This window comes from Balaenoptera borealis (genome assembly GCF_965194805.1).
Source record: "Balaenoptera borealis genome assembly, chromosome: 6".
Taxonomy (NCBI): domain Eukaryota; kingdom Metazoa; phylum Chordata; class Mammalia; order Artiodactyla; family Balaenopteridae; genus Balaenoptera; species Balaenoptera borealis.
Window position 1 is genome coordinate 67,497,641 of NC_138863.1, and position 15,501 is coordinate 67,513,141.

At 37.5% G+C, this 15,501-nt stretch overlaps 1 protein-coding gene across 1 annotated transcript in view; it reads left to right on the forward strand.

Moving 5' to 3' along the window:
- COBLL1 (cordon-bleu WH2 repeat protein like 1) overlaps window positions 1-15,501 on the forward strand; it is a 150,567-nt gene that overhangs the window by 114,830 nt on the left and 20,236 nt on the right. The window contains 3 exon segments of the mRNA XM_082395233.1: window positions 13,312-13,465; window positions 13,937-14,011; window positions 15,175-15,294. Of these exon segments, the coding sequence (XP_082251359.1) occupies window positions 13,312-13,465; window positions 13,937-14,011; window positions 15,175-15,294 (349 nt within the window).

Below are 15,501 nucleotides of genomic sequence, written 5' to 3' on the forward strand. Positions count from 1 at the left end.
TTTTCTCAGATGGTCACATGTTACATGCATTATGTTATACCTCACTTTTTGATACTGAATGATGTATTTTTGATATCCTTATCAGTACATAAAGGGCTTCCCTTTTTAAAAGCTGCATAATAAATATTCCATTGATGGATATAACATGTTATGGGGTGGGTACTCCATCCTCTAAACATAAACATTAAGGTTATTTTATTGTTTAAAGCTTATAGCATTGTTAAATTTCCCCCCTTTTTTTCCTTCCAAACCAGAAGGTGGGAATTGTGTTTCACAGAGAAATTCTGTAACATAGTAGGTGTTCAAGAGAATTGATAAGTAAACTTTTAACCACAGCTTTCACACAGTCAGGTATAGTATTGATATATACAATGAGAATGTCTGTCCAATAAAATTTTAGTATTTCATGTGTAGATCTGGTAAATTTTCAGAAGTACTTGGATAACTTAAAAATTGCTTACATTTACTTTTACAGTAATTGGCCCAAGTAATTCTTGGCAATATTCTTCTTAAGCTTTTACAAAAAAGCCAGAATTTTGGCAAGGTTGTATTGAAAGCTTAAGAACTAATAACTAAAAGGTAGTGTGTATTACATAATGCATATAAATAAAATTGAGCCCTGAATTGAAATTTTTTTATAGCGTTAGATGAAAATATTCAGGAAACTCAGCAAAACGTATAAGTTTATAGATGAATTTTACTTATTTTACTGTTTGCTTCTTTTAAATTTAAAATCAAAGATAGTCATTATCACTGTAGACATTTTGTATCTATTTTAACAATTTCATTTTGAATTTGAAATTTTAAAAAGGCACTACTTTTACTAATTAAAAGTAATACCAAGCTGGGAAAAAATTACTGGAAAAAACCCCGGCAAAATCATTTCCAAGTCCATGAAGAATTTTGGATATATCTTTATCCTGTAATTTTTATTGTTAGGTGGTAAGATAAACCACAAGGGTGCGCTGTTTAACAGAACTACCGCATTTTGATTTTTCCAATTTTTTTTTCCCCCAAAGAGTCCTTTGAATAAAGCAGAAAGAAAATATTGGAAATAGTTACATTATATTAGAAATAGCAAATGCTTATCTCTTGTGGATGTAGTGCCTGAAAACAGAGCTAGAGAGATAAATAACAGTAATGCATAACAAAGTGATTTATAATTAGCACAGTTTTATTCATTTTGAGCTTTTATCTTAATGTTCTTTTAAGTAATCATTGATATTATATTTGCCTTAGGCTTACAGATAAGTCAGTCTATCTGTAGCTTGGAAAAAATATTGTCAACCACATCTATTTTATGCTTTTTGGCTGTCTATATTTAATAATTTGCCTCATTCCTCTAAGGCATTTCTCAATACTGGCAAATTAAGGTATTTGGATAGTGATTTTGGAGCATCAACTGAAAATATTCACATAAAAGGCTGTTGATTTTCTGAGCTAATTTTGGCAACCGATTGTGCAGTTTCCAAAGAGGATTCAGTGATGATCCCAGTTAGTAAGATAATTTATCTTAACCTTTTTGGGGAACATTTCTGCATCTAAAATTCTATCCACCTAAAGAATATATTTTAAAGACTACATAGTTTACTGTCATTGCTACAGTGTCCTTTGCATGTCCCTGAATCTCCATGTACTCTTTTCACGTGGTTTCAGGTCTTGTGTCATTTTCTTTGTAAAGGTGAAATACACTGTCTTCTGTGGAAATGTTCATTTGGAAGAGAAAACTATCCAATTAGAAAATTTCTGGCAGTTTTTCCTGGTACTCTTTAAGCACTTTGTGAACATGATTCTGCCTGAAGATGTGAAATGCCATTTGCACAACAACATATGTAAGAGCTGGCTCATGCTGTCATTTACATGGACTAGATCACATGTATTACTGCATAAAATGCATATAGTTATTTACATAAGATTGTCATTTACTTCATACATGACAGAAGTCAGAGATGCAGTGGCATTGACTTAAAATTAAAAGTGACTTAGAATTCTGGGATTGAAACTAAGTTCAGAAATCCAGTTTTCGTCCCGTGTCTGCTGACCAAGTATCTGTGAAGAGCACATTTAATGAAATCAGTGGCCAAAGGATGTCCTAGTATTACTGACAAATTAACCTTTTATGCCTATTTTACATTTGAAGAAGAGGAAGAAGAGTTGGACAGAAGCTGTAGGTAATCTTGACCCATTGAATTCACAGAACCTTTTGGAGAATTCTTCATTTTTTCATATTTGGTATGGCTTTGCTGCTTGGTTATATGAGTATACAACAGTGAATTGTTTTTCCCGGGCTACTAGCATGGCACCTCGTTTTCTTTAGGATATTGGCTTTTGGCTGGGAACACAATAAGGAATGCTCTTGATTGGGCATTTCACTTGGTCTCATTTTGCATTCTGCTGCAAACACTCAAATGTTGAGAAATTGAAATTCTTTGCCATATAGTCTTATGCAAGTGAAATTTAATACTTAGAGTGTTAGTTTTTTAACAGCTGATTTGTTTCTTTAAAAATATTTGACATTTTTCATCTTTTACCCAATTTCATCTTTTAATATTTATCATGCTTTACAAGCAGATAAGATGATAGATTGTTATGTGATTTTGAAATGTGCAAGTATATATTTGGTCTTAGCTTCACTTAATGAGTTTAATCTAGTCATTTTATGCAGTCATTAAGGTTGTTGTAATAGAGCATGTATTTATAATTTTTAAGAAATATACCCCTTTTTAGTTTTTTCCTCCAGGTTATCTCATAACATTTGATTTTTTTTTTACCTCCACTCTCCACTTATATTTATTATATAGAAAGTGGACCACACACATAATTCTCCAATTGCCTAGGAACAGTGGTTGTCATGGCATTTTCAGCTTGATATACGGGATACAGCTGTCTGTACTTCCAAAAATATGACTTGTTTCATTCAGTAGAGAAATGCACCAGCGCAATATAATATTTAATATTCTTCCTCTTTTAAGGCTTTCCCAGATATAAGATATACTTTGCATTGTAGTTTTCATCAGATTTTCAAAGGGTCATAGTCACACAAGAACAGAAGTAATGACTAATGCTTATATATCACTTACTAATATTTCAGACAAGGCTCAACCACGTTGCTCATTTAATGCTCACAAAAATCCTCTGAACAATTACTTTTTAGGTTTTTGCCAGCTTTACCTCTGACCTAAATGTAAAGAGCTATGCTCATTATAAAGTTGCTAAATTTTAAAGAACAATAGGTCATTTATGGAATTTGTGTGGATTTATCTTCCTTATCTAGCTTTCCTCTCTGAAATACGTATACTGAGTTAATAAAATATTGAAAATAATCAGTGTTAGGGTCTTCCTTTACAAGTTCTCATAGTATGAAGTTTACTTAGCCTTTCTACCACTGTGACATTTGGGACCTCATGGTTTTCAAAGACATGCCTTTCTCTGGTAACTAGCATGTTAACAGAGGTCAGAGTGGAGAGAAGCTGGCCCCTTTCCTGGAGCCACAGTGATAAAATGGTGAGGTCACTTGGATAATGCCTGCCATACAGCCTTAACTCTCTTTCTGGGATGAACTGAGTTGGCCCCAGCTTGTTCCCTTGATTTCTCCTTTACTCTCATTGAGGCCCTAAATCAGTTACCTATAGATGTTGAGTATTCTCCTGCCCTGCTCCTAGACACCCCTCTGTTTGATCACTATGACCGCAGAGAACCATGGTTACGCGGGCCTCTCATTGCGGTGGCTTGTCTTTGTTGCGGAGCACAGGCTCTAGGCATGCAGGCTTCAGTAGTTGTGGCATGTGGAATCTTCCCAGACTGGGGCTTGAACCCGTGTCCCCTGCATTGGCAGGCGGATTCTTAACCACTGCGCCACCAGGGAAACCCACCACCATCCTCTTTTTAACTTGATCCTGATCTCTGCTTTTTCCTGGTTCATTTTGTCTTTTTTCATTCAAGATATACTACTCAGGCCCTCATCTTTGGGCATTTAAAAAATGTTATAAGGAATTACCACTAATAAGACTTGGTTACACGCTTTCTCAGAGTATTGGAGGGTTGATGAAATGAAAGCAGATTGCCTCAGGGAGAGAATGTAAAACCCTTGCAAGGATAGGTGTAACACAGTTTGTAAAATTCGTGTTTTGGTTTTATTCTGATATGCGTGGAGAAGGGCTGGAAAGAATTATATTGTGGCAGAAGAAACCCTAATCTGGCTTGAGAGAGAGTCTTGGATCTGTAATACGCCTATTATATTCTTCTTTGCTTTTGGTCATCTTTCTCATTGTCTTCTTCATCTTCTACCTTGAAGAACAAGCCATTGAACTTCTTTATGGTTTGGGTTTCTCCTCTATAGAATAACGTTTTGTAATTAAATTTCCAGAACTCTTTTTCAACTCTGGTATTATAAAATCTTTTTTTTTTTTTTTTTATAAAAGTTGTTGTTGTCATTTAAAATTGGCCTTTAACAGATGAAAGTGCTCTGCTGCAGGGACCTTTGGTTTGATCAGTGTTACCAGACAGTGGTATCTAGTCTTGGTATTACTCCTCTAAAGATTTTTGAACCCTAAAGAACAATAGCAAAATGAAACATTGACTAACTGAGATCTTTCTCCCTGAACTCCTAACTGTAACACCAAAGTCAGCACAAGTGTTTCGGGCATCACTTAAAAGATGTTGAAGACAGAAAATTTGAGGAAGATACGCTCAGGTTAATGAGTTTGTTAACCAGAGAGCACAGATGTTATCATTGACTAATCGTGAGTTTAAAACTAGATGATTTTGAGAGAAACCTAGTGGCAAGCGCAGCCACTCAGAATCCTCTGAAGAGATTTAATTTTTTGTTAGTAACTCAAAAAATCACAAGTGAAGAGTGGTGGTGGTTATTTAGATACCTGTAAGTGAATCCAGCTCTAATCTCATTGCTTCCTCTCGTAGAATTTATTTCAGCAGATTGATAAACACCCTTGAAATTGGCAGAACAGTTGCCTGCTTACATAGTGTGGATTTAAGAGCTCCAGGCTCTGATAATGCTGCCCTATTTCTTCTTTCCCTAATTACAATCATCTGGTACCTGGAATGTCACCCCTACTTCTTATACCCCTTCACTGATGACTTTGTAAAATCTAAGTTGACCTAAGCAAGACTTTCAGTGCTATAAATGAAGGATGTTAAAACAGGTTTATAGACAGAATAAGAAAATAGAATATGTAAGTCCTAGATTTTTAGGAGTCTGGAGGAAGTGCTGTCCAAGGGGCAGATGGTGTAGAACAAGGAGATTCAAGGCAGCAAAATAAACTTGCTCTGGACCCACCAAAAGATAACATGTTGCGTGAAAAAAACATTAAAAAGAAAGAAAGAAACTGGCATGTATGCTTTCATCCAATACAAGTCACAACACATGTGCATTTGTGTGTGTGTGCGTGTATACAGGTATAAGGTAAAAGGCTGGACACCAAAACTTCTATGAGGTGACCTATATTTGCTGAGATTTACGGTAATTTTTCTTTCTTTTTTTCCTCATCAATGTATGCACTGTTTGCATCTCATAGGAGATTGTGCTAATTTTATGATCAAATTAATAATAAAACTGATTTCACTGTAGTAAGAAAAACTTACCTTCAGAGCTTTGCCTATTTTGAAATTCAGTAGAATATCTTATACTTCTATATTACATTCACTATGGTATAATAATTATGTTTTGACGTTTAAGAAAATTGATTTGTTGTTTAAGTTGTAAAATTATTTTAGAATTCTATCAAGAGTTAAGAGTTAAAGCTTGACCTTCAGTTATGTGAAAGTTCAGTCATTAGGATACTAATGACTAATTCATAGTAAATTAGGAAACCCTAATGTCAATTATAAGGTATTTTATAATATTTAATAGCATTTATTGAGAATGTCTACATTGGAGAAAGATAATGGGAGTCTGTCCCTTAAAAAGAAAAGAAAATTATATGAGTTTTAAGACAATTTTATGAAATTGCTTAAGCTCTCTTTAACCCAACTCCTCCTCACATGGGAAATCGTATTATAAACAAACTAGAATCCAAAAGCTTCAAATAGAAACATTTAACAGGACTTCCCTGGTGGTGCAGTGGTTAAGAATCCACCTGCCAATGCAGGGGACATGGGTTTGATCCCTAGTCCGGGAAGATCCCACATGCCAAGGAGCAGCTAAGCCTGTGGGCCACACCTAGTGAGCCTGTGCTCTAGAGCCTGGGAGCCACAACTACTGAGCCCGAGTGCCACAACTACTGAAGCCTGAGCTCCTAGAGCCCATGCTCCGCAACAAGAGAAGCCACCGCAATAAGCCCACGCACCGCAACGAAGAATAGCCCCTGCTTGCCACACTAGAGAAAGCCTGCGCGCAGCAACAAAGACCCGACGCAGCCAAAAAAAAAAAAAAGAAACATTTAACGATGTCATTGATTGAATTTGGGCCACTGTATTTCCATCCTTTGATTCAGTCTTTTTTTATTATTTTCCTATTTGTATTCTTCACTCTTAATCAGAATATATTGATTTCAGTGACCCACATCTTATAATTCAACTGTGATTAATAAGTGATCTAATAACGAGTACAGAGCTAGTACTAAGTAAATCTATTGAATACCATTCAATTCTATTTTCTTCAGCTAAATTTAGTTCCATTTTGAACCAGTGAATTCTGATCTGGATGTGAATTATGAAGGATTAACTATCTGGCATGGTTTTCAACTTGACCTTGCCACTTTCATTAGTGAATTCTGTTTCTCTGTGCAGTATTTTTCTTTTCACAGACTGTAAAATTCAGTGATTTACATTCCTGTTAGAGGTGCAGTTTTTGCTGAAGGCAGGCAGACTTAGTGACTCTAACTAAAGTAAATAATTGAATATCTCTAATTATTAACCAAAGTGCTTTTCCCACAGTAAGAAGAAACCTGTCTGTTTTCTTGTGTTGTAAATCCTTTGGACTTAAATATAATTTGATCTCAACTCCTTTTTAAAATTTTCAGTCATAATTTGACCAAAGGAAATGTACCTTGGCTAGGTGGTAAAAGCTAAAGACAGTTCTAAGCATTTCTTTCATTTTAATTGTTCACATTAAATGTATGAAATATTTCAGATTTATATACTATAATTCACTTCCCTGTACCCCTCACTAAGAATTAACAAACTGGTGTTAAATATTTAGCTTTTATTAAACTCCTTTAAGGTATGATGAAGCTGCCTGAGGTGACTTAAAGGTGGAGTTTTACACACAGTGGATTTAGCTTGTGCAGTGGACTAAGCACAAGTTCCTAAGTTGTTTAAGGTTGATTATAACTGAGACTCACCCTAATAGGACTCCCACCACCGCCATCACTAAAGAAAGTACAGTCTTAGAATAAGTACCTCCTTTTATCCACACTTTTTACTCTAACCTCTACACTACAACTATCATTTGCTTATTTTTTTACACTTTCACATACTTGAAAATAGACAAATTACATGTAATAACATTATATACTACTTACGGAGCGTGTACTGTATACTAGGTGCAGCACCAAGTGCCTTACACAGGTCATTTCACGTGAGCACCCAGCCCCTAGGAAGCAGGTACTCTTACTTTTCCCAGTTTGTGGAGAAGGAGGCAGAAGGTTGCAGGGACAATAAATGCCACGTTTCCCTTTCAAGCCCTGGCATCGACTCCAGAGCTCATGTGTTTGGTAACCATTACACTGGCTGCCTTCCAACTTGCAAACCCTCTGTAAGCTTCTCGCCAATTAGACAAAGTCACACTCAAAATCCTGGGTAGCTCAATCCTGAGAAATGCAAGAGTAGAACTATTGGGAACCTATTAAGGAGCATATTCCTGAAGTGCACAGAACAAAATGGGGCTTAAGAATGCATGGTGGCCTTCCTCGCCCTTCTTTCTTTCTTTCTTTCAACATTTTATATGGGAACTCATGACGTGTTTACTTAAATAACTGCAGTAGTTTAGTACGTCTACTTCTTAGCAAGCTTGTGTGCTGGATCCGTATATTCTACACGTATCCCATGGTACACGCCAGTTTTCTTGGCTACAATCTATTTAGGAACACCTAGATCTTCTACCTCAAATGCCACTTCTTTCTTGCAGGCTTTTACCCAAGAGAAGGATGTTTTCCGTAGACATAGGATCCTGGGGTTCCTCCATTTTAGTCTTAATAGCAATGTTTTAGTTAACCCAAAATAACTCCCAAGTTTGATTTTCTTTTGGCTGCTGCTTAGCTGATTGAAATTCTTTTCTAAGTCTCCTTAAAAACACACACACACACACACACACACACACACACAGAATAAATTTAAAAACTCTTGTCTCTCTGTCTTACAGGACAACAAGAAATGTATATTAAGCTATTTCCTTGAATGCTAATACTAATATCACTCATATCTCAGAACAAAACTTATATTCCTTTCACTAATCTATGCTGATTAAACTCACCATTCTTATTCCTTCAAAACTCCTGCCTTGGCCCATCTTATGTCAGTTGTTAAATTTACATTTTTGTCACCAAGTTAGTAAGCTCTTACCATTGATTATAGCATGGAATCTAGTGATGCACGTAACATAAGTTGACCTGGTCACATGCAGTGACAATCATATTCTCTTCAAAGGTCTTCGTTCTTAGTCCCTATGATCCAGTTGCTGGTCTGGAAACATAAGTCCATTTGCTTTCATGACATGCCCATACAATAGAGGAAGGGGGTAAATCTTACGGAATAAGGTTATAAAACATGTGCTCCCCCAAGATGTTCATGGCTTTGCCCGTCTAACGTGCATTCCCTCAGCTGTCTTCACAAATGCTATTAAAACTGTTTTAGCATTTGTAACACTGAAATATGTGTATTTGGACAAATTTTAAATTCTTTATCCATAGAAATATAAATATCCTGTACAAAAAAAAGTTAGCTTATTTTAAGACCTCTAGGGTGAGAAATGAAATATATGAGTTTATTTTTATTCTGTCTTTGAGTTATTAGGTCCATATAAATTTGTGAGCCTCTGTATATACATTCCTCCCTTTTTTATCTCTGTGCTATTTGCTTTATTATATTATAACCAGAATTTAAGAGCTCTAACTCCTAAACAGATACTACTGTCTGAGAAATTCATGTTGTGACTGCTTTTACCAGGTAACAGACCAATAAATGACAGTGGCTGGGAACCTGACCTAAAGGGGAACATGGTTTGTTATCAGACTACATGAAAGCAATCGGTCCAAACATGAGAAACACATTTTCGCATGGAATTAGAAGGAAAATCAAATGCTGCCATGACTTCATACATTCACCAATTACTTATTGTTCACCTACTGTGTTCCTACGGATAAACTAGGTCTGTGATAGGAATGAGGCATGCTTGAATAGGGCTTTACAGAAGTAAGCTCATCAAGAAATAAAATGACGTCTTCTACTGCTTTTGATGTTTTAGATCAATATTTTAAAAAATGAAGTGTCGTATTGTTTTAGGAGAATGTTTGGCCTTCTCCCTAACGATCCCTAAATTTCTTACTTTTATAAGATAGCAAGTGAAGGTTTCCGAACACAGAGACATATCATCAATAAGATTTTAATTTAAACTTTATGTCCTATTCAAAATGATATTTAAATATTGCTGATCCATCACTACATTTCTTTCTCAGCTCTTTGTCGCTGAGGGCCCTTCTCCTAATTATTTCAGAGGTCCAAGCAGCAGTTGAGGGCCCACCCATGGGGTTGGAGGGGGGTGACCCTCTGATTTAATCAAAATTGGCTTCAGTGACTCTGAATCAAAATCTGGGTTTGGGTGGCAGGCTTTAACTCTTTTCATGCTGGATTATGGAGACGTCTGAAGAGTTCTGTAGGAGGGACCAGGGTGATGAGAGGAGAGGAGATTGGTGGCTGCAGCTATTTACCAACTGGTATGGAAGAAGTTTAATGTTCTGATTACCGATAAGGTCAGCCTGGTGCCACCCTGTCTGACCCCCTTGTTAACATGAGTTAACCTTAGTGAGAGGTGTGCTCCACCAAGTGCCTGCTGTATGGACCTGACTCTGCTTCCGCCGCGTGAGAGGAGCTGCCTTCCGCTTTTGTCCCTAACAGAACTGCCCGTGATGACAGCTAACTCAGACTTTTCTCTGTGAGAGCAGGCTTCCTTTCTTCTCTGGCAGGAATATTATAACATTACAAAATAGTAAATTTGCTAAATTTGTTGTGGTATATAGCGAGACATAATGACTGATAAACATCTTATGAATTAGGCCGCTTCCCTTAGTTGTACTTACATTGTCTCTTAAGATTGGAATGGCCCAAGCTTTACATACTCTCCTAGTCCAAGTTTATCAAGGCCTTTTATTTGCAAATGAAGAAGGCAGTATCTGGTTCATTTCTTTCATTCACTCAACACGTATTTATTGAGAAACTTCTATGAGACACACTTTGTTCTGGAGACACGGAAGTGAGCAAAATAGGAGGAAAAAATATCCTTGCCCTTAGAGTCAAACCTGGTGGAAGCAACAATAACCAAGGTAAAGAGGCCAACTCTGTGGTATGTTAGAGAGTGATTAAATGCTGATCATAAAGACCAAGCTGGGAAGAGGGATAGGAATTGTTGAGGCGGGGTGGGGGAGGTCAAGGAGGAGCTCACTGAAAAGGTGACATTTGAGAAATGACCTGAAGAAGATGATGGGGTAAGACATTAAGTTATCGGAAGAGCATTCCAGGGACAGGGACAGCAAGGGCAACCACCCTGAGGTGGGAACCCTCCTGGCACATTTGCGGAGAGTGTGAAGGCCAGTGTGGCTCACTCGGCTCCACACCTGGAGAAGGAGGTGGTCAGAGAGGTCTAGGGGCCAGGTCGCCAATGGCCTTAGAAGTCATTACAAGGACTTTAGCTTTTCTGTACCAGTTGGGAAATTATTAGTGGGTATGGAACAAAGTGCCTTCCCCTGATTTTTATTTTAACAGGATCCTTTGCTGCTATATTGAGGAAGGACTCTAGGGAAGCAATGTGGAAGAAGCAATACAATTAGAAGGTTCTTGGTGATGGCTCACTCTGTGGTAGCAGTTGAGCTGGATGAGCCAATAATAGGATGGACTTGATATGGAGTGTGAGAGAGAGGGGACATGGGAGGGTGACTGCAAAGTTTCTGGCATGAACAAATGGAAGAATGACTTGCTGTTTTTATTGAAACAGGGAAGACTGTGAGAACAGGGTTATTTTTAATAGGGGAGATGAAAGGAGGATTATCAGGATCTTAGTTTTAGACATGCTGAGTTTGAAATGGGCTTCAACATTAAATGAAGATCAGACAGAGGTCCCGGATGGAGACATATTTTGGAAATCATCAACATATAAATAATACATAAAACCCAGAGATAGCAGACATTACCAAGAGTGAGTATAGATTCTAAAGAGAATATGTCCAAGGACTAGATGAAAAGGAACCAACACAGAAAACAGAGAGTTCAGATCCTTGCAGAGTAAGGAAATAGTATTCTGGATGTAAGAAAAAGAAGATTTTAGAGGGTGGTCAACAGTTTAATGCTGCTAATATGTCAAACAAATGAGTTCTAAGAAGTAACCACTGATTTAGTGATGACGGAGGTCATTGATGACTTTGATAGTGTAAAGGAAAAACTCAGTTTTCTACCCGTGTAGGGAAAAACCCAGTTCTTTCCTACTGTGTGTTTCTTCCCTGTGAGTCTCCTTTGCTACTCACACAAAACATTTCACTTCTGTTCAACAAATGTGTGGAGGTTTTCCCCCAGACCACCAAGCAATTTTTAGATACCAGCATTCAGCTAAATTCTGACACCATCTACCCAGAGACAACATCAGATTCCACAGGATAAGGGCTCAGTCCCACAAGACGGCCCTCCCTTTCCTACACACACTTCAGGCACCAGTCACAAGCCCAAGTTATCACCTCTGCTCCTGACCAACCAGCTATTGATTAGAGATACCAATGACCCCCTTTTTGGACTTCAGATGCCAACCACAAGTCCAGGTTGTTACCTATACTTCTGACCAACTGGCTATAAATCAGAGGTTCCTTCGACTCCCTCCTCAGGTTTGAGTAATTTGCTAGAACGGCTCACAGAATTCAGGGAAACACTTGCTTACATTTACCAGTTTCCTAAGGGATATGATAAAGGATATAGATGAACATCTAGATGGAAGAGATGTATAGGGCAAAGTATGTGGGAAGGGGCATGGGGCTCACACTACCTGTTCAGGTATGCCACTCTCCCAGCACCTCCACGTGTGCACTGACCTGGAGGCTCTCTGAACTCCATACTTTTGTGATTTTATGGCAGCCTCATCACATAAGCGTGATCAGTCATTAACTCCATTTTCAACCCTTCTCCCTTCTCAAGAGAATGAGGGCAGGGCTGAAAATTCCAGGCTTCTAATCATGACTTTCCCATGACCAGCCCTCATCCAGGAGCCCATCCAGAGTTGCCTCATTACAACAAAAGGTACTCCTATCATCCAGGAAATTACAAAGGTTTCAGGAGCTCTGTGTCAGGAACTGGGGCCCAAGACCAATATTAGAACAAGAAATGCTTCTAGTGTTCTTGTCACTTAGGAAAGTTCAAGGGTTTTAGGAGCTCTGTGCCAGGAATGTGGGCAGAGACCATGATATATTTTCTATTATCTCACAGATAGGAATAGTTTTAATGGATCAAAGGTTGAGAAAAATCTGATTGGAGGGATTCAAGTGGGAGATGAGAAATTGGAGAAAAAAACTATGAATAACACTTTTAAGCAGGTTTGTTGTAAGGGGAAAGAGCAAGATGACATGGCAATGGGCCAGGAGGCACCGGCCAGCCTGCTGACAGTCACATGCTGTGAGTGTGAGCATTAGCTGTGTATAGAGTCGAGGACCTCAGATGACCTTGCCTTTGGTAGACATACAGATTTTTGAAATGTTTGTCATTGATGTATTGTGCTAAAAAGAGAAAGATTAATCAAGCCAGTCTTAATGTACAAATATTCTTCCCTTTTTCACTTCTTACTTTACATCCAGTATTTTCTCTAGATTTTTCTTTGAAAGCTAGTTTTTAACTGCGTTGCCTATGAGTCTTCTACATTTTAATTAGTTGTTTACATGCCGGCCTCCCATTCTAGCCTAACTTTCTTGAGAAGCATCATATTATACTTTTCTTTTACATATCCGTCTCTGACACGTGGCAGATAGTCCGTAAATGCTTTTTGATTGAATGACCATTATGTTTCATATTGGCATATGATGTGTTTGATGTAAAGGTCAGTGTCTTCCGAAAGTTTGCTGTTCATTTCTGAATAGAGATTCTATTTGATCACTTTGTTTTCCATAGAGTTCCTGTGGAGTGGGCAGGGTGAGGACGGGCTCTCTGCAGCTCGGTAGCACATCCCGTGGGAATTCATCTTTGAAAAGGACAAAGCGAAAAGCACCTTCCCCACCCTCCAAAACAGCCCTGCAACAAAGTGATGAAAATAGTCACGTGACTGGTAATGTTACTTTTCCCATTAACATTAGTGTTGTGTTTTCTTTAATATAGACAATAGAAATGATATAGGTTATAAATCACATCTTTTTATTAAATAATATTAGTACTTAAACTTAGGCTTTTAATCAATTGATTTTAATAGTAATACTTAGATAGTCCCTGATTATTCTCACTACCTTTGAAAAATCTGCATAACGAAATAAAATTTAAAACTGTACAGCTCCATTATCCTAAAATGAGCATGTTATAATTTGTGAGTCTATTCAGAAGGATACTGCCTTTCCAGGATTGACTACATGTAGGATTGGGAATCAAAATAGATTTTAGCTGTATCACAGCTAGACAAGTACAGTGGCTTCTAATAAGGTTAGGGCTATCTTTTTCTGAATTATATAAAAATGACTTAAGGTACTAAGGAATTGTTTCATTGGTGAATGTGACTTGCTCAGAAGTTGTGTTTCTTGTCTTCTAGCCCTGCAGTCGGTACCTGCAATTCCTACAGACAGTGTTTTAGAAGCAAACTCTTCTGAGGGCCTGTCCAGCCCAGGTATGACACCTCTGTTCCACATCATGTAACCACTGAGACAGAACTTCCAGGACAGTTGAGGAATCAATCTAGTCGTAATGCTCTGTATATGAAGGAGATACAGATGCTTTGTCTTCATTTCCCACATTATATAGTATGAAGTGAAAAATATTCCCCTCCCTGAGTTCAGAGTGTGAAACACAGAAATCAAAATTTTAGTTCTGGGATGGTACCTTGAGTGCTTTTCCTACTAGGTCTCCTGCTTTTCCTGATGCAATGTCAGTTTGCCATTTATTAATCTTCTCCCCAAGAGGAATGACACATCTTAGTTAGGAATGTACCTTGGTGTGTTCAGAAGAAAACTTACATGAAGGTGTTAAGCATCATTCTTTACGCAACTGTCGTAGGTGTGACTTCATATTGTCCTAATCTGATGGTAAAAATTTATTATGAAATGTTTTCTATTATATGGTTTTATTTTCGATTCTCTCCAAATAAGTGAAATTTCAGTAAAAATCTAATACTGTTCCTTAATATTTTTAATAATAGCTATTTAGTAGCTATAAGTATGATAAAATTTCTTAATCGTTAGGCTTAAAGTTAGGTGTAAATGAATATGACAGACTAATAATGTTTAATCAAAAATGGAATATTACTATGTCAGTACTTTAGCACGGAAATAATTTGATAGGTATAAAAATTGCTTAATATAACTACCTAATTTTTATAATTCACATTCACAAATACAGAAAAACTCAGAAGCACCCAAATGCTCCTGAATCTTTAATCCTTAGGTGATATTTAGGAATTTAAGATTTTGATATAGAATTCTCCTTTCCTCTGTGATTAAAAACACTATCATTAGGTAACTAGTAATGATTTTTCTCAAGTCTTACCGAGAATAATATCAATGATACCATTCTGTTTCACAAAGGAAATTTATTAAATAATATCGAACTATATAAATGACATGAGATTTCTGAAGTATTAGAGAAAAGTGGCCGCTATTCAAACTTTGCTTGATAGCTGTTTTTCTTCCTTTTTTTCCCCTTTTACCGCTTCTTGTTTAATGCATGGCTAATTGTGAGTTAACATATCTAATTTCTTGTGAAATGCTTCTTGGTCTCTGCTTGCTTAATTCTGTTTTCTAAGTGCCATTTCCACAGATTTTACTTCTTTGGCAGAATCCTCCCTTGGCCCTGGGTTCCCCGGTCACGAACAGGGTGCTGTGCCCCAGCTGCCGGCCGAAGCCCCTCTCTCGGAGTGCCCTGGAACGCCCGAGGTAGCTGCCGCACCTCTGCCATGTAGGTGACCTGGCCTTCCCTGCCTGCTGCTTTAAGACAGATTGAGATGTCATCACATTTAGATTTGGTTACTTGTTGATTCCTTTTGTAAAAATGTCTCATAAAAAAAATAGTAGTTTCTGCCTTGTCACTTGAAATTCTTGGAGTTTGATGTTTTCCCTAATCACATAGTGAATGAATATGGCAACATGTAAGATGATAATCAGT